This window comes from Carcharodon carcharias, chromosome 9 (genome assembly GCF_017639515.1).
Source record: "Carcharodon carcharias isolate sCarCar2 chromosome 9, sCarCar2.pri, whole genome shotgun sequence".
Lineage (NCBI taxonomy): Eukaryota > Metazoa > Chordata > Chondrichthyes > Lamniformes > Lamnidae > Carcharodon > Carcharodon carcharias.
This window is the reverse complement of record NC_054475.1, coordinates 14,393,494-14,416,749: the sequence shown is the minus strand read 5'-3', so window position 1 is coordinate 14,416,749 and position 23,256 is coordinate 14,393,494. Positions and strand designations below refer to the sequence as shown.

Here is a 23,256-nt window from a genome sequence, read left to right as displayed (position 1 = left end):
TCTACATTGCTGGATAGAAGCCAGTGTTGTAGCTGTATTGGAACAGCTTGGCTAGGGACGTGGCAAGTTCTGGAGTACAATTCTTCAGTGCTATAGCCGGAATATCGTCAGGGCTCATAGCCTTTGCCGTATCCAGTGCCTTCAGCCGTTTCTTGATATCACGTAGAATGAATTGAATTGGCTGAAGACTGACATCTGTGATGCTAGGGCATTCCGGAGGAGGACGAGATGGATCATCCACTTGGAACTTCTGGCTGAAGATTGTTGTGAATGCTTCAGCCTTATCTTTTGAACTGATGTGCTGGGCTCATCCATCATTGAGGATAGCAATATTTGTGGAGTCTGCTCCTCCAGTGAGTTGTTGAATTGTCCGCCGCCATTCATGACTGGATAACACTAAACATGTCCAACCAGAGCTGCAGTCAACATGTATATGGGCATATTTTGATCATTATATGCATCAGTAAAGAGCAAAGAAAGAATTTGCATTGATATAACATCTTTCAGAATACCTGAAAGCGATTTACAACTAATGAAGTACTTTTGAAACATAGTTACTGTTGTAATGTTGGGAAACGCAATTGCCAATTGTCACACAGCAAGGCTCCAAAAACAGCAATGTGATATATCATCAGAGAGTCCATTTTAGTGATGTTGTTTGAGAGATTAATATTCCCAGGACAATGGGAAACTCCCCTGCTTCTCTTTTTGAATAGTGCCATGGAATTCTTTTTTTACATTTACCTAACCATACCTTATTGACGGGACCTTGGTTTAATGTCACATCCAACATTGCAGTACCCTCAATACAGGAAGCATGAGCCAGATTTTGCGCTGAAGTATGTGGTCCATGCACTTGAATCCATGATAATCTGACTCAAAGGAAAGAGTATTAATATGGCGTCTTTGTCAAAGGAGTTATGCCAGAGCGAGGGGGCTGCCTCAGGGCTTAAAATCTGAGTGTGATCTCTGTTTCTGATTTTGATAAGCAACCTGCATTCAGAAACTCAGTGTAAGTAGTCAACTTGCAGATGGTACAAAACTAGATAGGGCAGTGGAATTGGAAGAGGCAGCTCAGAAATTAGAGTGAGTTGGACAAAATATGCAAGTGGGAGGAATAATGATAACTTAAATTCAATACAGACAAATATTAAGTACTACACATAGGAAAGAAAAATAGGCTCCCATTCATTCTATGAATGGTGTTGAAAGAAATAAGAATGAAACTGAATTAGAGCTAGGAATCTTCATGAACTTAAGACTGAACATGTCCAACCAGAGCTGCAATCAACATGGCTGCAGAATATTGAATAGATAGACAAAACAGTTGGAAATAATTCTGAGGAGGTACCAATCAAACTCCACGCTGCACTCATATTACATATTGAATACCGCATCCACTTTGTGCTGCCAAGAAATGAGAGAGATTCAGGCCCTGGAGGCATAAGAAAGATCCAAGGCGTCATGGGTCTGAATTATGAACAAAGATTGGAAAGACACAGCAATAAGACCTTGCATTTATATAACACCTTATAACATCATAAAATGTCCCAGGGTGCTTAGCAGGAGCATAAATGGACAGAAATTGACACCAAGCCAAAAAGGGAAACATTAGGACAGGTGACCACTGGCTTGGTCAAAGAAGTTAGGTTTAAACAGTGTTTTAAAGGAGGAGAGTGAGGAGGAGAGGTTTAAGAAGGGAATTCTGGAGCTTAGGGCCTAGAATGCTAAAGATACAGCCAATAGTGGTGGGATGAAGGAACTAGAGAGCTCTCAAGAGGCCAGAAATGGAGGAGAGCAGAGTTTTGGGAGGGTTGTAGGGGTAATCACCCAAGTCATTGAAGAATGAAAACAGAACTAAAATTAACGAGTTGTTTACATGTATTTAAAAGCTTGTATTTGCATGCACATCCTGTTAACTTTATTATAAATTCCTATGTCTGCACTTATAATGGAAACTGTTTGTAAATGTGTCACGATGTAATTATACCTTCCTGCCAGTGGAGCCACTAGCAGGGCCACCATTGACAAGGAATGTGTAATTCCAGCATGGCTAATATATTGAGGCACTATGTATCATCACAGGACACAGGAATACAAATGAAAATAGAAAAAGTAAATAATCAATGTTTGACATTAAAATAGTTGCTCAATTATGTCTGAACATCGTGGCCAAATTTTCACCCACCTTCTAACCAGTTTCACCTGAAGACTGAACATGGTCTTGATGCTTCAATGTGCAGCACCATAAAGAATTCAAAATCAAGCAACAGCCCAACCAGATTCTGTTTGTCCTCTCTGAAGTCCATGGGATACTAAACCAATGTGTAGTAGCTGTCCTGCTGTCTCACTGAGGTTAACAACAGATTCAGCACAAACTAGGAATTGAATTTGGGAGCATCCTGGTACAAAAGGCTTATTACTGCATTAGGCAGTGCTTTTAGCAACTGAAAGAGCCAATAGGGCTGACCAGAGAGCTGGCACATTTTGATTATGTTTCTACCTTTGCCTTGCTTCCACATGAGGAAGCATCAGACTGGCATCTGACCTATGTCATTTCAGTTGAGATTTTGACAGTACCACCTGCAGAATTGTGGACTTAAACCTTGACCTAGCACCATGTTTGTTGGAACGCAGAAGGCTTTGGCATAACAGCACAGATTTTTATTGCTGCATTTAACGTTCACATTACACTCAAGTGTGTTGGACAGCACATGTTCATGTTATAACACATCTGCCGTTCTTTATAGCTGGAGAAGTTTAATGGGCTCCTAGCTAAATGTGGGCTTCAATAAAGTGACTTTTTTTCTGAGCAACATTTCTGCTGCTGTACTGGTGTATGTCAGATATAAACACCTGCTGTCACTTACACTTTTATTTCTGTTTTGTTCTCTTAACAGTGATGCAGAAAGCCTGGCGGGAGAGGAACGCTCAAGCTAGAATGAAGGCAGCATATCAAGCTTTAGAATTAAACAATGAGTATGTTCTGTACTGCAGATTGAGATTCTGTGTAACGATCTCGCACTCGCTCCACTGTCCTCTACATCAGTCTGAAGGTTTCTGACACGCTCATTGGTTGACCATTTGTGTCTTTTGGACTTTTCTAATGCTTGATCTCCTGTGTTTATCTGTTGTACAAAAGAGTTTTAACACGAATGTGTTGAATGGGGTGCTAAAAATAATGCAGAGTATATTTAGTTCCTCGGTGTTAGAGCATGAAAGTGTATTGATTTCTTGATTACATTATCTTACTTTATTACTGGCTTTGCTGGGACATGTTTCCAAGTTGGATGTTTTTAAGATGATTCAAAGGAAAGATTTACAGGGCTATGGGAGAGAGCAGGGGAATGGGATACGTAGGTAGCTCTTTCAGAGAACCAGCACAGGCATGATGGGCTGAGTATCCCCCTTCTGTGCCATGTCTCTATAAAGGTTATTGAGTGTATCTGCTTAATCCATACCTTCCCTTTATGGCGTAGAAATTTAAATTTAAATACACCCCATGGGTTCTAACTTACACAGGCCTTTATCCTTGGTCACCATTGAGATAGATGATCTCAGCAGAGGTGTTAAAGTTGGTCTTGTTTCCTTCTTAGGATGGATGGGTGGATGAATGTGGGAGGGATCAGTTAAGTTTTTTATTCCGTCTCATTAACCAGTGCCTGCTGCTGGAAAGTGGGCCAATGTCCCACTCAGCTAGATCAACGCCAGCATTCACTGTCAATGCTGACACATGGAAGAAGGCATTTTGGTGAAAGAGCAGAGAAGATTGGGAGCATCCGTCCAATGTAATTCAGCAAGAATTTGCCTTCAGGAGAGGAAGGGAGAGATTTAGGACAAGCGAGGGGGAGGTTAAAAAAAACCTGCTTTGATTTGTGAGGGCTTGACGACTACAATATCATGAATTCAATAAGTTTAAAAAGGAAACAGGGAATGTTTATAATAGCTAAGGAAGCCATTTGGCCCATCATGTCTGTGCTGGCTATCTGCAAGAGCAACTCATCTGGTCCCATGCTTGTCATTAACAAGTGCTTGAACTGATTCAGTGTCCAAGGTTTGTCTCTTTCAGAATGAAATGAGTGTGGTTTATTGTGCGTAACTGAAAAGGACAGGTTTGAGTCAGCAGTGGGGGTGACATTGGTATTTAAATTGCAATTACTAGCAATCTGCAGTGTTTATTTGGAAAAACTTTCATATGCAATACTGAGATCTACTCATTGATAAAATCTAAAATTCTCCTTGTGTTTAAGGACATGGGATTACTATCAGATCTGGATTAAAGGAATGTTTCATGATGAGTAGTGCCATTTGCCTTATCATTAGTTATTTGTGGGACTTTAAGGCAAACTCCCTATAAACTTTAACATACACTTCCTCTTTCTCTGGCATAACCTGGCTGCAGTGTATACAATCTACAAGATGCATGGCCACAAATTGCCAAGGCTGCTTCATAAGCACCAAACCTGTGGCCTCTAGCATGTAAAGGAACCAGGAGCGCATTTGCACCACCACCTGCAATTTCCTCTCTAAAGTCACAATCATCCTGACTCAGAAATATATTCACCATTCCTTCATTGTTATTGGGTAAAAATCCTGCAACTGTGTCCCTAACAGCACCTTCACCACATGGTTCAAGAAAATGGCTCACCACCACCACCTTAAGGAGCTCACAGGCCATGAAAGTATTTTTTTTTTAGTAAAAGCTTAGTGGCCTTGGGAATGTCAGTGTTTTTGTCTCTCTTCTGAAGCTTGCTATTGAAGTATTGCATTTAAGTGCCTTAGCATTTCCAGACCAGAAAATCGATGTTGTAAGACACGGTATTGTGCTCCTTATTTTCAGTTATCTAAAACTGTGTACAAGAGGTGAACTGTGCAATGGCTATCATGTTAGGTTAATTTTTATTTTAGAGGTCTGAGATTTAGCAGGTGAGGAGTAATTGGGGTTAATGGAAGCAGATTCGGTAATAACTTTGTAAATGGAATTCAATAAAGACATGAAAGGGAAAAATTTGCAAGGCTGTGGAAAAAGACCATGGAGGGGAGTGGAATTAGTCGGACAGATTTTTCAAAGAGCCAGCCTCGACGTGATGGGCCGAATAGCTGCCTCTTGAGCTGTATCATGTTATGAATCCAGTGAAAGGTTGCTTTGTTTCTTCAGGAAAACAGCTATGGTCCTAAGTGATAGGGGGTGGGATTTGGAAAGCTGATCAAACTGACGGAGGGACTATTAATAGGAGTTTGACTTTGGATTGCACCTTAAATCCCTCCTCTGACATTCTGCAGAACAACACAAGGAGACAGCGTGGTGTCTGCAGTCACCTCTTTCTCACCCAATTCCAGCACAGGTCAGTTACAAAGATAGAATAGTTAAAAGCGGAAAAAAGTAGCAGTGTACTAACCTCACGAGCTGAGGTACATGCCTGCTACAGCTTGCCAACTGGAGTAAATGCTACTTTGGTGCACAGTAAACCCTAACATCTGGCTTTCTTTGCAACCTTAGGTGTGCTACGGCATATGTTCTTCTAGCTGAGGAGGAGACCACCACAATTCTTGAAGCTGAGAAACTATTTAAACAGGCGCTGAAAGCAGGAGAGGTATGTTACAGAAGAAGCCAGCAGCTTCAGCACCACAGCACACAGCAGGAAGCACAACACAGTAAGTTTCCCAACTGTGACATGAATATTGTGTTAAAGCATTAAGGAAAAACTGTGCGTGTTGCGGCCTTTTAATAACAAGCTTGTGGGAGTCATCTTATGGGAGTCACCATTTATCAAAGAAATACAATATGTCTTATTGGACAAGAGGTAAAAGGTGGAAACATATAGCTGAATGTGAAAGTCAGGTTACAGTTTTAGGGAATATCTTTCATCAGTTTTCAGACAAGATGTTAAATCGAAGCCCTATCTGCTCTCTTGGGTGGAGATTTTTTTTTTTGCAAAAGTATACTTTATTCATAAAATATCCAAAAGAACTTTACAAAACATTTCAAAATGGCACTGATATTCAAATTTTCTACATAAGTCATGTTGCACTCAGGTGCTTCAATACAATTGTGTTGCATGTAATCCCCACAGCACTATTTGGAAAAAGAGCAGGAAATTCTGTCCACTGCCTTGGACAATATTTATCCTTCAACTGACTCATTTAAAATTTAATTATCTGGTCATCATGACATTGCAGTTTGTGGGGCAAATTGGCTGCCATGTTCCCTGCATCACAACAGTGACTGCAGTTCAAAATAATTTCATTGGTTGAAAATCACTTTGAGTTTGTGAAGGGTGCTATATAGTCTTTCTCTTCTGTTTTTAGTTTTAACAATGATCTTTTATCAGCTTGGCTTGGATAGAAGCATCCCTTGTCCTGCCATGTGGCTGCCTGGAGCTATTTCACCTGATGTTGGGAAGGGGAGGGATGGTGGTGGGTGGCGGGAAGTCCACCAGTGTTCCTGCTTCTGGTTGCTGTTCAGTGACCCTTGCTTATGGCAGGTGAGCACATGATTGACCTCGGCTGTGATGCTTCCAATGTTGAACAACAGCCATTCATCGTCTGGGCTTGTGTATGAGAAATGATCACTTGGGCAAGTTACCAGAAGGCTGTGTTTGAGAGGAGAGGAGAGGTGACATTTGGTCAGAGACATATTAAAATTTTAAAAGAACAGGTGATCTACAAACATTAAAATATTGCCTTGAATCCATTAAAGACTGAGGGAAGGTATAAAGCCATGGAGCATAAACTGTCGTTCCTTGCCAGACTTAAACAAACAAAATACAAGACCAAATTGACCTACTTCATTGCTTTGTCTGTTTCCATACAGTGGTTTCAGTCTTGGATCAGAGGTAGTAGGCTTGACTGAGTCAGAAGATTGTGGTTTTAAATTCCACTCCAGAGACAGAGCATATAATCCAACCTGACACTTCCAGTGCAACACTGTTGAGGTTATTGTCTTCAGAATAAGATGTTAAACCAAGACCCCATGTGCTCTTTCGCTATGTAAAATATCCTGTTGCACAGTTTTGAAGGTGCCCTGGCAAATGTTTATCCCTCAATCTAGACTCCAAAAAACAGATTATAAGTTCATTTATCTCACTGCTACTTGAGGGAGCTTGCTGTACGCAGTTTGGCTGCTGAGTTTGCCAACACAGCAGCAGTGACTGCACTTCAAAGTATTGTCTTAAAAGTGGAGAGAGAGAAGTGAAGAAGGGTTAGGGAGAGAATTCCAGAGCTAGGGGCCCAGCCAACTGAAGTCATGGCTGCCAGTGGTGGAATGATGGAAATTGGGGTGTGCAATATTCCAGAATTGGACGAGCACAGAGATCTGAGGGCTGGAGGAGGTTGCAGAGCTAGGTAGGGGAAGGTCATGGAGGAATTTGAAAACAAGGATGAGAATTTTTAAATGTTGTTCAGTTATTACATCCTGAATGCTGAAGTTGATTTTTCATGTGAGCACCTGACATTAATCCACTAACACCTATCCTCCTGAGAATGGTTTGAATTTCAGCTTAATCCGTTTTCTTTTGGCAGGGCGAGATACAAATGTATTAGTTTATATCAAAAGAAGGCTTGCAATGTGTGCAAGAAAACTGGGAAGAATACGAGAAGCAGTAAAACTAATGAGAGACGTGAGTAACAGGACAACAGGTGAACTTCCCCATCTGGAACAGGGGAAAATGCTTCATCTTCATACTTGGGCTTATTTCCAACACCTATAACCATTAACCATACTCTAAATTCTACTTAACTAATGTCAGTTTATCTCAGTTGGTTACACTGTTGTTTCTGAGTTGAAGGTCATGGATTTAAGACTTGCACAGGCTGAGGAAGTGCTGCATTCATGCTGTCCTTCAGTAGAGTCAAAAGCCCTGTGCTCCAGCTTGCCCCTTAAATGGTCCCATGGCATTATTAGAAGTAGAGCAGGAATTGTTCTGACGCCGTAGCTGACATTTATCCCTCAACTAACACCATAAAAAGAGATTAATTAGCAATTTATCTCATTCGTTGTGTGTGGAAATTGGTGTGTACACATTGGTTTTTGAATTTGCCTGCATCCAGAGACTTGAGCGTAGAATTTAGGCTGACATCCCCACTGCACTACTGAGGGAATGCTGCACTGTCAGAGGTGCTGCCTTTTGGATAGGATGTTAAACTGGAGATCTGTCTGCTCCTTCAGGTGCACATAAAAGATCCAATGGCACTGTTTCAAAGAAGGACAGAGGAGTTCTCCAGGCGTCCTGGGCCAATGCATATCGATCAACCACCAACTCTAAAATGAGTTGTCTAGTCATTATCCTATCATTGTTTGTGGGAGCTTGGCAATGTACAAATTGACAAGCAAGGTTCCTACATTATAACAGTGAACAGTAACAGTTAATGGTCTTTCATTGGCTGTAAAGCACTGTGGAATGCCCTGAAGATGTGAAAGGCACTGTATAAATATTTCACCAGTCCGACATGTTACAATAACTTCAACATCACATCATATGTTTGGAAATTAGCACTCTGGAATTTATCTGTAAATTGGTGTTGCCTTAATATCTTTCCAAGTTAAAACAAACAGTAATTACCATAAGATGTAGGAGTAGGAGCAGGAGCAGGCCATTCAGCCCATCGAGTCTGCCCTGCCATTCAGTGAGAGCATGGCTGATCTGATAATCCTCAACTCCACTTTCCTGCCTTTTCCCCATAACCCTTGATTCCCTTACTGATTAAAAATCTGTCTATCTCAGCCTTGAATATATTTAACGACCCAGCCTCTACAGCCCTCTGTGGTAAAGAATTCCACAGATTGACTACCCTCAGAGAAGAAATGCCTCCTCATCTCTGTCTTAAATGGGTGACCCCTTACTCTGAAATTATGCCCTCTGGTCCTAGACTCTCCCACAAGGGGAAACAACCTCTCAGCATCTACCCTGTCAAGCTCCCTCAGAATCTTATATGTTTTAATAAGGTCACCTCTCATTCTTCTAAACTCCAAGGAGCACAGGTCCAACCTACTCAACCTCTCCTCATAAGAAAATCCCTCCATACCCGGGATCAATCAAGTGAACCTTCTCTGGACTGCCTCCAGTGCCAGTATATCTTTCCTTAGATAAGGGGACCTAAACTGCTCACAGTATTTAAGGTGTGGTCTAACTAGTGCCTTGTATAGTTTTAGCAAGACTTCCCTATTTTTATACTCCATTCCCTTTGAAATTAAGGCCAACATTCCATTTGCTTTCCCTATTACCCGCTGAACCTGTATTCTAGCTTTTTGTGCACGAGGACCCCCCAAATCCCTCTGTGCTGCAACTTTCTTCAGTCTTGCTCCATTTAAATAATATTCAGCTCCTCTATTCTTCCTGCCAATGTGCATAATCTCATACTTTCCCACATTATATTCCATCTGCCACATTTTTGCCCACGCAATTAACCTGTCTATATCCCTCTGTTTACTCTTTGTGTCATCCTCGCCACTTGCCTTTCCACCTATTTTTGTGTCATCTGCAAACTTGGTGATAGTACATTCATTTCCTTCATCCAAGTCATTAATATATATTGTAAATAATTGTGGCTCCAGCACTGATCCCTGTGGCACTCCACTAGTTACAGGTTGCCATCCTGAAAATGCCCCCTGTATCCCAACTCTCTGTCGTCTGTTAGTTAGCCAGTCCTCTATCCATGCTAATATACTACCACCAACACCATGGGCTCTTATCTTATTAAGTAGCCTTATGTGTGTCACTTTATCGAATGCCTTCTGGAGATCCAAATCTATTACATCTACTGGTTTCCCTTTATGTATCCTGCTTGTTACCTCTTCATAGAATTCTAATAAATTTGTCAGACATGATTTTCCCTTCATGAAGCTATGCTGACTCTGCTTGATTAGTTAGTGCATTTCTAAATGCTCTGCTATTACATTCTTTATAATGGACTCCAACATTTTCCCAATGACAGATGTTAAGCTGCCTGATGATAATTATACTAGGAGCACAAAACAGTTAATTTATAATTGTAATTCTTTTGGGTAATTCTTTTCACACTGGCTGTTTATGGAGTTTTTGTGCGGGTTTGGTTAAGACTGCTTGGATTCTGTTTTCATCTCATGTACCCCTTGCGTGGAAGGAAAATGAGGGAAAGTTTTGTCAGTGACCTGTGATCCTGTCTGTCAGATTTTACTTTCAGTGGTTTTGAGATTTTTAGAACTCTAAAGATTGTTGCTCAATACAGAATTAAATAACGTGAATGTAGAAAAAGGGTTAAACAACATAAGTTTTGGTTGCGTATTTTCATGACCTTGCGTTAAATAATGATCAATAAAATGTCTTTTCTTTCTTTTGCAGTTGATGAAAGAGTTTCCGCTGCTTAGTATGCTGAATATACACGAAAATTTATTAGAAGCTCTTCTGGAGTTACAGGCTTATGCTGATGTACAGGTGGTCTTGGCCAAATATGATGGTTAGTGTCCTGGATAGTAAGACTATAATTACAAGACTGCATTTTGTTTCCACAAGGGTTGTGTCTGTTTCTACCATCGAATGGGTTGTTCATCCCTTAAGGTGTGATTTTTACTGTAATTATATTCTCTTTTGTGTTGGATTATTGGAACTTGCTCTGGAAGCTCCAACCTACAGATATAACAGAAAATTGTAACAGATTTTTCCCCTCTGACTACAAATCCCTCAATATGCTGGAGACCCAATCACTTGCAAAGATGTCCTGTGCCCATACTTTTAACACTTTCTCACGCTAAACTGTCTGCCATAGTTTTTGTACAATCGCTTAAGTCTATGTCACTTTATAACCTCCTGCATCTAAGCAACTTACTGTGCCTCCTACCTTTGTGTCATCTACAAACTTGAATATATAACTTTCTGTTCCTTCATCCAAGTTATTAATACATATGGTGAAAAGCTGAGGTCCCAGTTCAGATCTCTGGAGAGCACCACTTGTTACCAATCAATCAACGTTCTCTTAATCTCCACTTTCTGTCTCTTACCTCCAAACCTGAAGGCTGTTGCAAGTTTCAGTTCATTTTTAACAACATCTTTTCCAAAATGTTAATTTTATTTACACTTAGAATTTCAGGGAACACATTGTGTTGCATACAATAATTTTTGCAACAATTGTGCCTTGTTTTAACATCTCTTAAGTGTTATTTAGTTGAGCCCCCCCCCCCCAACTAGATAGTTGCTGTTGTGTATTGTTAGTTTATGTTGGCCTGTTTTTCAGATACTGACAGTGCCATTGTGGTATTTGATTCTGTGGATTGGAACATTACTGTATGAAGCTAATTCCTTTGCGTGCATTTCCAAGATATTTTTTGCTAGGAACAAAATAGCTTCATATAGTGCAGTAAAAATAAAGATATTTGTCCTTGGATTTGAGGAGCACCATTAAAAAAAACCTTTCAAAACTGCGCTTGTTTTAAAAAAAGGTTTAATTGTGGAATGTACAGTATAACAAAATATCAGAGAAAAAAATTACAAAACATAGATACCTGGAAGTGACTTTTAAGTGGAAGCCTACTTGGCTAGGGGGCTCAGATGGCTTATTTGTCGAGTAATGGATACCTTAGTGTGAGTTATAGCATAAATCTGCTTGGGGGTGGTTTGGTTGCGATGAAGCTGAGAATTTTTGTGCTGAGCATTCATTTGGAATTTTACTAGGGTGAACAGATTTTCAAAAGCCCAAACAGAAAAACATTGAAAAGCCGTTAGAAAGGTGGGGCTCTGTGATGATTGACATGTTGGGTGACCAGTGGCAGGAGTCTAAGGGAGGGGCAGTTAAAGATGGGAGGTCATGTGATGATATCTCCTGAATATGTGCAGCCAGAGTTGGAAACCCTATTATGTAGATGGTTTAGAAGGTGTCATCAGCAATGGAGCCTTTGGTGCCAAAAAAGGAAAAGGTGAAAACTGGGATATTTGAACCATTTTTAGGAAATTGTCGGGGCACCGGGCCTTTCAATGAAAAATGCGACTGTACCAGCAAAACCCAGACGTCTGGGCACCTTGATTTTTACCCTAATCTACTTGTCTTTTGTTTGTAGATATCAGCTTGCCAAAATCAGCAACGATATGCTACACAGCTGCATTGTTGAAAGCACGAGCTGTATCAGACAAGTAAGTACCACGTTCCTCCCTCTTGCTGCAACCAGCTCCAGCCCTAAATGATTGTGCTGGGATCTCTGCGCTCCTCCAATTCTGGCCTCTTGCACCCCCCTCATTTCCATCACTTCTCCATCAGTACCTTGCCCCAGCTGTCTAGGTTCGAAGTTCTGGAATTGCCTTCCCAGACCCTCTCTGCAATTCAACCTGTCTCTCATCGTTTAAGATGCTCGTTAAAACCTACATCTGTGACCGAGCAATTGCTCCTCTGTCCTAATAACTCCTTACGTGGCGTGGTTACATATTTGCATTCATAACTCTGCTGTGCTGTTTGCTGCCCTGAAAGCTGTATGAGTACAATGTTGCGCTTGTTTGAGACTAGAGCTTTTTAAAATAAAATAATCTGTTTTTGGAAAAGTTTAAATGATGAGGTAAAGCTTGCAGAGCAGAACAACGTCAAAGATGGACAGAGGAGAGACCATGAGGTTTGCTGAGATTTCATATATATGGCAGGGAGACGATGGAGTAGTGGTATTGTCGCTGGACTAGTAATCCAGCATCCACAGTTTTTTGCTTTTATCTTAGTAATCCAGGATAATGCTCTCGGGACCCGGGTTTGAATCCCGCCACGGCAGATGGTGAAATTTGAACTCAATAAAAATCTGGAATTAAAAGTCTAATGATGACTGTGAAACCATTGTCAATTGTTGTAAAAACCCATCTGATTCACTAATGTCCTTTAGGGAAGGAAATCGTCTGTCCTTACCTGGTCTCACCTCTGACTTCAGACCCACAGCAATGTGGTTGCCTCTTAAATGCCCTCTGAACAAGGGCAATTAGGGATGGACAATAAATACCGGCGATGCCCACGCCCCAAGAATAAATTTTTAAAAAATGATACAGAACCTTGCATGAACTATTTTTGAAGTGTAGTCACTATTGTATTGTTGGAAACAGAGCAGCCAATTTGTGCACAAGACCCAACAGCAATTAGATAATGACCAGCTTATCTGTTCAAAGTGATGTTGGTTGAGGGATAAATATTGGCAAACTTGTGCCATGGATCTTGCACACCAATTTGAGAGGGAAACTGGGGCCTCAGTGTAATATCTCCTCCAAAACAGAAACTGACAGTACATTGTTCACTGAAGTGTCAGCCTCGACATCACTGCAGGAGTTCCTCAGGGCAGTGTCCTAGGCCCAGCCATCTTCAGCTGCTTCATCAATGACCTTTTCATTGTAAGGTCAGAAATGGGGATGTTCGCTGATGATTGCACAATGTTCAGCACCATTCGCAACTCCTCAGCTACTGAAGCAGTCCATGTCCAAATGCAGCAAGACCTGGACAATATCCAGGTTTGGGCTGACAAGTGACGAGTTACATTCACGCCACACAAGTGCCAGGTAATGACCAACTCCAACAAGAGAGAATCTAACCATTGCCCCTTGATATTCAATGGCATTACCATCAATGAATGCCCCACTAACAACATTTTGGGAACTGCCATTGACCAGAAACTGAACAGGACTAGCCATATAAATACTGTGACTACAAGAGCAGGCCAGAGGCTAGGAATCCTGCGGCAAGTGTTTCACCTCCTGACCCCCCAACATCTGTCCATCATCTACAAGACACAAGTCAGGAGTGTGATGGAATACTCTCCGCTTGTCTGCAACAACACTCAGGAAGCTTGACACCATTCAGGACAAAGTAGCCCACTTGATTGACACTCCACCCATGAACATTCACTCCCTCCACCACTGACGCATAGTAGCAGCAGCATGTACTATCTACAAGATGCAGTGCACCAAGCCTCCTTAGGCAGCATCTTCCAAACACACTACCATCTGGAAGGACAAGAGCAGCAGACAGATAGGAACACCACCACCATGCCACTCACCATCCTGACTTGGAACTATATCGTGTTCCTTCACTGTCGCTGGTCAAACCGCTGGAACTCCCTCCCTAACAGCACTCTGGGTGTACCTACACCCCGTGGACTGCAGAGGTTCGAGGAGGCAGCTCACCACCAACTGAAGGGCAATTAGGGATTGGCAATAAATGCTGGCATAGCCAGTGATGCCCACATCCCAAGAATTAATTTTAAAAAAGCTTGAATCTGGAGTGAAACTTGAATACACTTCTGATTGTGGTGTTAATGCTACCAACTGAGCCTAGAGCTAACATTATTGATTGTAAGACGAGGAGATAACTGAGGAATGTAAATGATTTGACAGTTACGTGGGCTCTGTGTAAGTTTTTTTTTTGAAAAAAGAGAGTCCTGAATGTATAACGCAATTTGTACACCTCTGGATGCCCAAAGCGGTTTGAAATCAATTTAGGACTACTGAAATGAAATAATTAGTCTGCATATTGGGAGTGCGCTGGAAAGAAAGTTGCTGTTACGCAGATTCGCTTCACGCCAGCCCATCGAGCAGCCATAACGCACTGCGGGCAGGATAAATTGCCTGACAGTGTGAGTCCTGCCCATGGCTAATCGATTGACCGGCAACTCCAACAGTCATGGCGCGCCAAGGTCTTATTAATGGGCGCTTCGGGACTGCAAGCAGTCCCAAGAAGAAGGCCAAAGGATCCTGGAGTAAGGTAAGTCCGGGGTTTTGTCGGGGAAGGTTTGGGCAGCTTAAGGAGGGGGGAGGGGTGGTGGTGGTGGGGTAGGGAGATTGGGCAGGTAGGAAGAAAGTGGGGGAACGTGATTGCCCCCCTGATGCACCCTGTTAAAAGGTTTTAACAAGAGCGGCCTACCTACTCTTGCCTGACTGCCCATGCCAGTCCTATTATGGCGTGGGCAGCATGTTATTAGTTGGCTTGTTTCGGGCTCAATTGACCCATGATTATTTATTTAAATATGGCAGTTGGGCTGCTGATTTCGGCACCCACCACCTACTGTGTTATGCGAGTGAGCTCGGGGGTGGGCAGGAAGGTGGTGGAATTGCCACCCTCCCGATCTTATGTGCCCCCCTTGCCGAAAATGCGCCTGGCGGGGGCACATAAAATCCAGTCTAATATTGTAATATAGGGTATACTGCAGCAAAATTTTGCCCAATAAGCTTCCAGGAACAACAGTGTGACAATGGCCATGGTAACATGTGTGGTTACTGGATTACTAAGCCAGAGGCCTGGACTAATGATCCACAGATAAGAATTCAAAACCCACCATGGCAGCTGGGGAATTTTACTTGGTCTGCACTGGAGTGCTGCTTTGGGCTGCATTTGAGTGCTTAAGTTGGAGTTTGGCGAGTGAGGGAGTTCAGTGAAGAGGAAAGGAGGTGATCCTTTCATTTTCTACCTTTCCTTGGAAAGAAAAGCGGTGGTCTTGGTAAGTAGGACCTGGTGAGCATTTCTATTGTTTCTAATATCCTCTAAACTAGAGGAAGGAGAAGTTAAGGGAAAAATTTAAGGGTATGGCATGGCAGCTTGGCCACGAGGAATGCACCTCCTGTGCAATGTGGGAGGTCAGGGATACTTCCAGTGCCCACGGCAACCACATGTGCCGGAAGTGTCCCCAGTTGCGGCGACTCAAAATCTGCATTTTGGAATTGGAGTTGCACCCTATCAGTATATCATGTTATTCCTTTCTCCCTCAGGTGTTTATCTTGCTTCCTCCTAAATGTACCTATACTATTCACCTCAACTACTCCCTGTGGTAGCACATTCCACATTCTCACAACTCTTGAGTAAAGAAGTTCTCCTGAAATCTTTATTTGATTTATTAGTGACTATCTGATATTTATTGCCCCTAATTCTGGTCTGATCTGCAATTGGGAACATCAGCTCCATGTCTACCCTATCAAATCAGGAACTTACCAAGGCTCCTTAGACAGTACCTTCCAAACCCAGGACCACTACTATCTAGAAGGACAAGGGCAACAGATATATGGGAACACCACCACCTGGAAGTTCCCATCCAAGCCATTCACCATCCTGACTTTTATTGCCATTCCTTCACTGTTGCTGGGTCAAAATCCTGGAACTCCCTTTCTAACAGCACTGTGGGTGTGCCTACACCACATGGACTGCAGCGGTTCAAGAAGGCAGCTCACTACCACCTTCTCAAGGGCAGTTAGGGATGGGCAGTAAATGTCAGCCTAGCCAGTGAAGCCCACATCCCTTGAAAGAATTTTTAAAAATCCTTTCATAATCTTCAAGACATCTGTTGGGTCACCCCTTCAACCTCTTTTCTAGAAAAAAGAGCCCTAGACTATCCAGTCTTTCCTGAAAGACATAATCTCTTAGTCCTGGTACATTCTAGTAGATCATCTTTGCCCCTTCTCCAGTGCCTCTATGTCTATCTTTGTGAAGGCCAGAACTGTTCTCAGCACTCTAAGTGTGATGTAACCAAGGTTCTATCCAAATTTAACATAACTTCTTTGCTCTTTAATTCTTCCATCTAGAAATGAACATCTGTGTTTGGTTGATTTTGTACTGTTTACTGATTGGTACTCGTTTAATAAATGGAAGTGATATTTGATCTGATCAGCACGGTTCACTTAGAAGTAGTGTTTTGTGGTTTGTCTTAATTAAAACTGAACCAGTTATTATTTCCTCTCTATAAAAACTATCTAAGTGTGATGAGACAGGCTGAAATGCTCTGCAGACTCACTGGAGGTGAAAACGCTTAAGAGTATGACAGTTGCAACAATATAGGTATACCTGAAACGTTACATCAAATAAAGCGTGATGTATCATGGAATATAGGAAGATTGTCTGTGGCTTTGTGGGAGAGGGTAGTTCTCATTAACAGTGAAAGAATTTGGAAATAATTCTGAGATATCTGCCCAGAAACAATATATTTGATTAGATCCTGGAAATTTCGGGGAGACGGTGATGTAGTGGTCATGTCACTGGACTAGTAATCCAGAGGCCCAGACTAATGCTCTGACACAGGTTCAAATCCCACCATGTAGCTGGTGGAATTTAACTCAATTAATAAATCTGCAGTTTAAAGCTAGTCTTTAGCTCATGATATGTAACGGCGACCATTAAACTATCATCGATTGTTGTAAAACCTGTCTGGTTCGCTAATATCTTTTAGGGAAGGAAATCTGCCATCCTTATCTGATTTGGCCTACATGTGACTCCAGATTTACAGCAATGTGGTTGACTCTTAACTACCCTTAACTGCTAGGTGGGAAAGGCACAGAGAAGCTGCAAAGTGATTTCAACAGTTTAAATGAGTAGGCAACAAGATGGCAGGGAGTATAATGTAGGGAAGTGTGAAGTTATTTGTTTTGGTATTAAGAATAGAAAAGCAGAATATTTTTTAAAAGGTGTGAAACCCAAAAGCGTTGATGTTCAAAGAGATGTGGTGTCCTCCTACAAGGAATGCAAAGTTAGCATGCGGATGCATGCTAGGAAGGCAAATGGCATGTTGACCATGGAGTGCAGGAATAAAGAAATCTTGCTACAATTGTACGTGGTTTTGGTGAGACCACATCTGGAATGCTGTGCGCAGTTTTGGTCTCCACATTTAAGAAAGGGAGTACTTGCATTGGAGGCGCTTCAAAAATGGACAAAAGAGCTGAACTCCCGAGGTGAGGAGAGGGTGACATCAAGGCCACATTTGATTGAGTGTGGTATCAAGGAGCCCTAGCAAAACTGCAGTCAGTGGGAACCGGGGAAAACTTTCCACTGGTTGGAGTCATACCTAGCAGAAAAGAAGGTGGTTGTGATTGTTGGAGGTCAGTCATCTCAGCACCAGGAGTTCCTCAGGGTAGTGCCCTTGGCCCAACCATCTTCAGCTGTTTCATCAATGCCCTTCCTTCCATCGTAAAGTCAGAAGTGGGGATCTTTGCTGATGATTGCACAATGTTCAGCACCATTCGCGACTCATCAGATACCGAAGTAGCCCATGTCCAAATGCGGCTTCCCCTGCATAATATCCAGGCTTGGGCTGACAAGTGGCAAATACCATTTGAGTCACACAAGTGCCAGGCAATGACCATCTCCAACAAGAGAAAGTCTAACCATCACCACTTGACATTCAATGGCATTACCATCACTGAATCCTCCACTATCAACATCCTGGGGGCTAGCAGCAGTGTGTACCATCTACAAAATGCACTTCAGGAATTCACCAAGACTCCTTTTGACAGGATCTCAAAACCCATGACCACTATCATTTAGAAGGACATGGGCCATAGACAGATGGGAACACCAACACCTGGAAGTTCCCCTCCAAGTCACTCACCATCCTGACTTGGAAATATATTGCTGTTTCTTCACTGTCGCTGGGTCAAAATCCTAGAACTCCCTTTCTAACAGCACTGAGTGTACCTATACCACATGAATGTTTCAAGAAAGCAGCTCACCACCACCTTCTCAAGGGCACTAGGGATTGACAATAAATGCTGGCCATGCCAGTGAAGCCCACATCCCGTGAATGAATTTTTTAAAATATGAAGGTTCACTCAATTGGTCCCTGGGATGAGGGAGTTGTCTGATGATGTGAGATTGAGTAAATTGGGCTTATATTCTCTGGAGTTCAGAAGAATAAGAGGCGATCTCTTTGAAACCTACAAAATTCTGAAGGGGCTTAATAGGGTAGACGCTGAGAGATTGTTTCCGCTGGTCGGGGAATCTAAAACATGGGGGCACAGCCTTAGGATAAGGGGCTGAATTTAGGACTGAGATGAAGAGAAGTTACTTCATTCAAAGGGTTGTGAATCTTTGGAATTCTCGACCCCAGAGGGTTGTGGATGCTCCATCGTTGAATACATATTAAACGTATTTACCTTAAGTTGTATGTACCTTAAGTTGGACTAGACAGATATTTGGTGTCTCAGGGAATCAAGGTATATGGGGACTGAATAGGAAATTGGAGTTGACGTAGGGGATTAGTCATGATCGTGTTGAATGGCAGAGCAGGCTTGACGGGTCACATGGTTTACTGCCCCTGTTTCTTGTGTTCTTGCATCACTGCAAGAGCTGGACTTTAAATTTTCTTTCATGGCCCCTTCTAGCCCCATTAACACTGCTGGCCCTATGAGGAGCTGTCTGCTTAATTGGCAAGACAGCTGCAGTCTCCAACATGGCTGCCATCTGCCTTTGCTGTGGTGCCAGGCAGGCAGCTCTCACCTCCTGGAGGTGCTCGACACCTCTAATTGGAAGCTGAGCCTTGGCCAGTAAGGATGTTTGGTTTTCAGCGACAATGTCGAGGCACAGGCTTGGCATCCGAAATTCATCTGGTGTTGGGTTCCTGACCCCACTTTGAAAATCTGGCTCGTGATATCTGCAGTATCTTCATTGAACACAGGTAAAGTGTATTGGTCATCAGTAAGGCTAGAAAGACTGAAAGGGACATACACCTGCAATTTAATAGTGGAATGAAACATTGTGTTTTACACGGTATAATATTACTTGCCAGTACAAAGGAACATAGCCTCTAACTTTACAGAAGAAGCACCATGGGAGATTCATTAATAAAAGTAAAGACTTAGAGAAGTGTTATAGACAGTAGCACCAATGCATTTGTTTTCAAGTTGGCTTACAGGGTTAAATTATGATGACAAGTTGCGCATATTTGGCTTGTATTCCCTTGAGTATAGAACATTGAAGGGTGTTCTGATTGAAGTATTTAACAAGGATTCAACAGGCAGAGAAAATCTGCTACCTCTGGGGAAATCAAGAATGAGGGGATGTAATAAAATTAGAGCAATTCAGGAGTAAAAGCAGGAAGCACTTTTTCCACACAATGAGAAGTAGAAATCTTGCTCCAACCCTCCCAGAAAAAGCTGTTGATGCTGATTTGGGGGTGTAGTTGGAGCTTTCAAAACTGAGCGAGATGCCTTTTAGGTTGGTAAGGATATCAAGGGGTATGGGCTGAGACAGTGAATGGAGCCATGATCTAATTGAATGGTAGAAAAGGCTTGAGGGACTGAATTGTCCCTACCCCTGTTGCAGTATTTTAATTCATGCTTTAAAAGATTGGGACAGTAAACCTTTCTCTACCTGTCATTCATTGTAATGTGTGCCACTGGTTTCATACAGATTACTATTGAGAGCGTCATCTAAGAGGGATCCTGGAAGAATTAGCATAGGAATATAAAGTAGAGAAACCATTCCTAAGCTTCAGAACGCCTGCATTGTCTATGCAGTGTAAATGGCTTGGAGCCAGTTCAAGGCCGTTACACATTCCTGGCCTTCAGATGCTAGCTATAAATAACTGGAGCTCACTTTCGCAGTTCCTGACCTCATCTGAATTCCCTGGATAGTTCAGAGTCTTGTAAGGTACCTATATTTTCCTGTATCGTTGTAGCACTGTTGACAATGCTGCATGCTGTCAAGTTGTGACAGCAATAACATGTATTGATGTAGTGCCTTTGATATAGCGACCATTCCCATCCACATTGCTCCCTCAACTGTGTACTTTTCGCACTTCACTTTCTAATGCTTAACGAGCAATACAGAGTAAAGGGGGGAAAAATGATTGAACAGGAAAGAACTGCTGAAGTCAGGGATTATCATCCACTGGATGTCTTAACATACGATGTCATTGTTTGTAACAGAAAGTCATTGATTCTCAAGATTTGGAGAATGTTAAAAATTATTTGGGTGTCAACTCTGCCGGTTATGATGTCCTCTGAAGCCCTCAATTGAAATATTGCTCCAACCCTTGCTGCCAGGCATCCGTTACCCTTTGCATGACATGTCCAGAATCCACAATTCCATATTTCACATGAAGGGCTGTTGCCATGCAGGATCATTTATTAAGGAAGGTTATTTACACATTTGCTTCAACGGTTCACTTTCCATTATTCTGTCCATATAAACCCACCTGAGCCCTCAATTAGATACAATCCTTTAATTGTTATTCTACACACAGTTACTTACTATTACATACCAAAAAGATGAACAAAGTAAGATTGGATGCTGAGCTGTAATGGGACTGAAATTATGATCAAAAAGAGGAGACTTGTTTTAAAGGGAGGGGGTTATTTGTTCATGGGATGTGGGTGTCGCAGGCTAGGCCAGAAGTTATTGCCCATCCCTAATTGCCCTTGTTCAGGGGGATTTTAGGAGTCAACCACATTGCTGTGGGTCTGGAGTTACATGTAGGCCAGACCAGGTAAGGATGGCAGATTTCCTTCCCTAAGGGACATTAGTGGGTTTTTACAATGGTTTCATAGTCATCTTTAGACATTTAATTTCCACCATCTGCCATGGTAGGATGTGAACCCAGGCCCTCAGAGTGTTACCCTGGGTCTCTGGATTACCAGTTCAGTGACAATACCACTACACCACCTCCTCCCCTTGAGAATCCCAGAGAGGGTAATAGTGTGAATTAGGATGTGAGGGAAATAGCGGCAAAACCTGTGCACCTGCGTGCGCCACCATGACAATCAGTGGCTACAACGGCTTGTAAACAGGCACCAATGCCAAAAACAACAAATCACACCAACACCTGATAACCACCTCATATGTGGCACTTGTGGCAGAATCTGTCTGTTATGGATTGGTCTCTTCAGCCAGCAACAAAAGTGCACCATACAAAACTATGCCACCTCAAATGGATTTGCTGCTTGTCCTTCAGGGTAACTCTGGGATGGTTGATGAATATTGCCCTGCCATTATCACTAACATCCTAAGAACAAATATTAAAATAAAATGGCATTTGAAACATTTCAATTCATCCCCAATTTTAACAATTATCTATCGCAAGGATTTTTCACAAGTGCAGAGATAATCCAATTAAACCTGGGTGTGTAACAGTAAAAGTGTTATGTGGCACAAAACAAGGCTGTGATTTGTAACATTGAGGTGAATCAGTTGCATTGATAGGTGATTCCAAGAAAAGCTATTTGTAGGTCACCATTCTGTTTCCTAGTGTTATCTGCTGCTTCCTTATTTTTCAAAGATAGCACCTGGTTTTAATACAAAATTCTTCCTGCTGTTGTAATGAGAGATGTTGTGTTTTTAGATCCTAGCTTAGTGACTTGAGGCCTAGGTTAAAGGCTTAGCCCTCACTGCTCAATCTGTACAAGGGGCATGTAGATTTGCATCAAGTTTACAATACAGAAAATATGCAATTTGGCCCAACAGGTTCATGCCAGTGTTAGTGCTTCACATGAGTCTCCTTCTCCCCTACGTCATCAGATCCTATCAACATTCTCTATTCCTTTTTCCTTCATCTAGCTTCCCCATAAATGCTATTCCTCTCAACATCAATATGGCACCCTGTTTACATTTCTAACTATTCTGGGTAAAAAGGTTTCTCCTAAATTCCTTATTAGATTTAAGGGGGTCATTTAGCTCAGTTGGCTGGATGGCTGCTTTGTGATGCAGAGTGATGTCAACAGCGCGGGTTCAATTCCTGTACCGGCCGAGGTCGTCCTTCTCAACCCCACCCCTTGCCTCAGGTTAAAATCACTACCAGTTGTCTCTCTCTAATGAGAGAGCATCCTATTGTCCTCTGGGACTACGGTGACTTTCATTTTATATTAGATTTATTAATGTCTGCCTTATATTTATGGCCCCTAGTTTTAGTGAAAACATCTTCGCTACATCTATCCAAGTGAACCCCTTCATAACGTCAAAGATACCTTTTGGGTCACCCTTCAGCCTTCTCTTTTCTAAAGAAAAGAGGCCCCATCCTCTTCAGTCTTTTACAAGTGAAGGAGAATACATAAATGTACATATTCATGTTTACTCAGGAGGGACGCAGTTTGAATTTTAAATTCTTGGTCATCATCTGGAGTAAGTGGGCTTTATGTTAAAGTTTTTCTTTGTTTTTACCTGTCTGTAGGTTCTCTCCGGAGGCAGCTTCTCGGCGAGGGCTCAGCACAGCAGAAATGAATGCTGTGGAAGCAATACACAGGGCAGTAGAGTTTAATCCACATGTGCCAAAGGTAAGTGTCTCAGCTACCATTGGTTCAAATTCAAATGATTTAATTTAATTGCTTCCAAGTCAGAATGTTGTGGGTTCAAGCTCTGTTCCAGAGATTTGAGCACATGGTTTAGACTTAAGTGGGAGTGCTGCAGTGTCAGAGGTGCCGTTTCTTCAGATGAAATATTAAACCAAGGCCCTGTGTGCCTGGCTAAAAAAAATCCTGGAGTACTGCTCAGAAAAGAACAAGAGGAGTTCTCCCAGTTTCCTGGTCAACATTTGCTCTTAACCAACAGATTATCAGTAATTTATTTGATTGCCATGTA

At 42.1% G+C, this 23,256-nt stretch overlaps 1 protein-coding gene across 5 annotated transcripts in view; it reads left to right on the top strand.

The window, feature by feature from the left end:
* Positions 1-23,256, top strand: part of LOC121282152 (suppressor of tumorigenicity 7 protein homolog) — a 152,863-nt gene that overhangs the window by 76,662 nt on the left and 52,945 nt on the right. For all 5 annotated transcript variants that reach the window (XR_005944003.1, XM_041195673.1, XM_041195671.1 and 2 more), the window contains exons 6-11: positions 2,901-2,979; positions 5,501-5,655; positions 7,522-7,619; positions 10,320-10,434; positions 12,029-12,101; positions 22,850-22,952. Coding sequence is in view for 4 of the 5 variants with exons in the window: in XM_041195673.1 (XP_041051607.1) it covers positions 2,901-2,979; positions 5,501-5,655; positions 7,522-7,619; positions 10,320-10,434; positions 12,029-12,101; positions 22,850-22,952 (623 nt within the window). In the remaining variant the exon portion in view is untranslated. The remainder of the gene's footprint in view (positions 1-2,900; positions 2,980-5,500; positions 5,656-7,521; positions 7,620-10,319; positions 10,435-12,028; positions 12,102-22,849; positions 22,953-23,256) is intronic.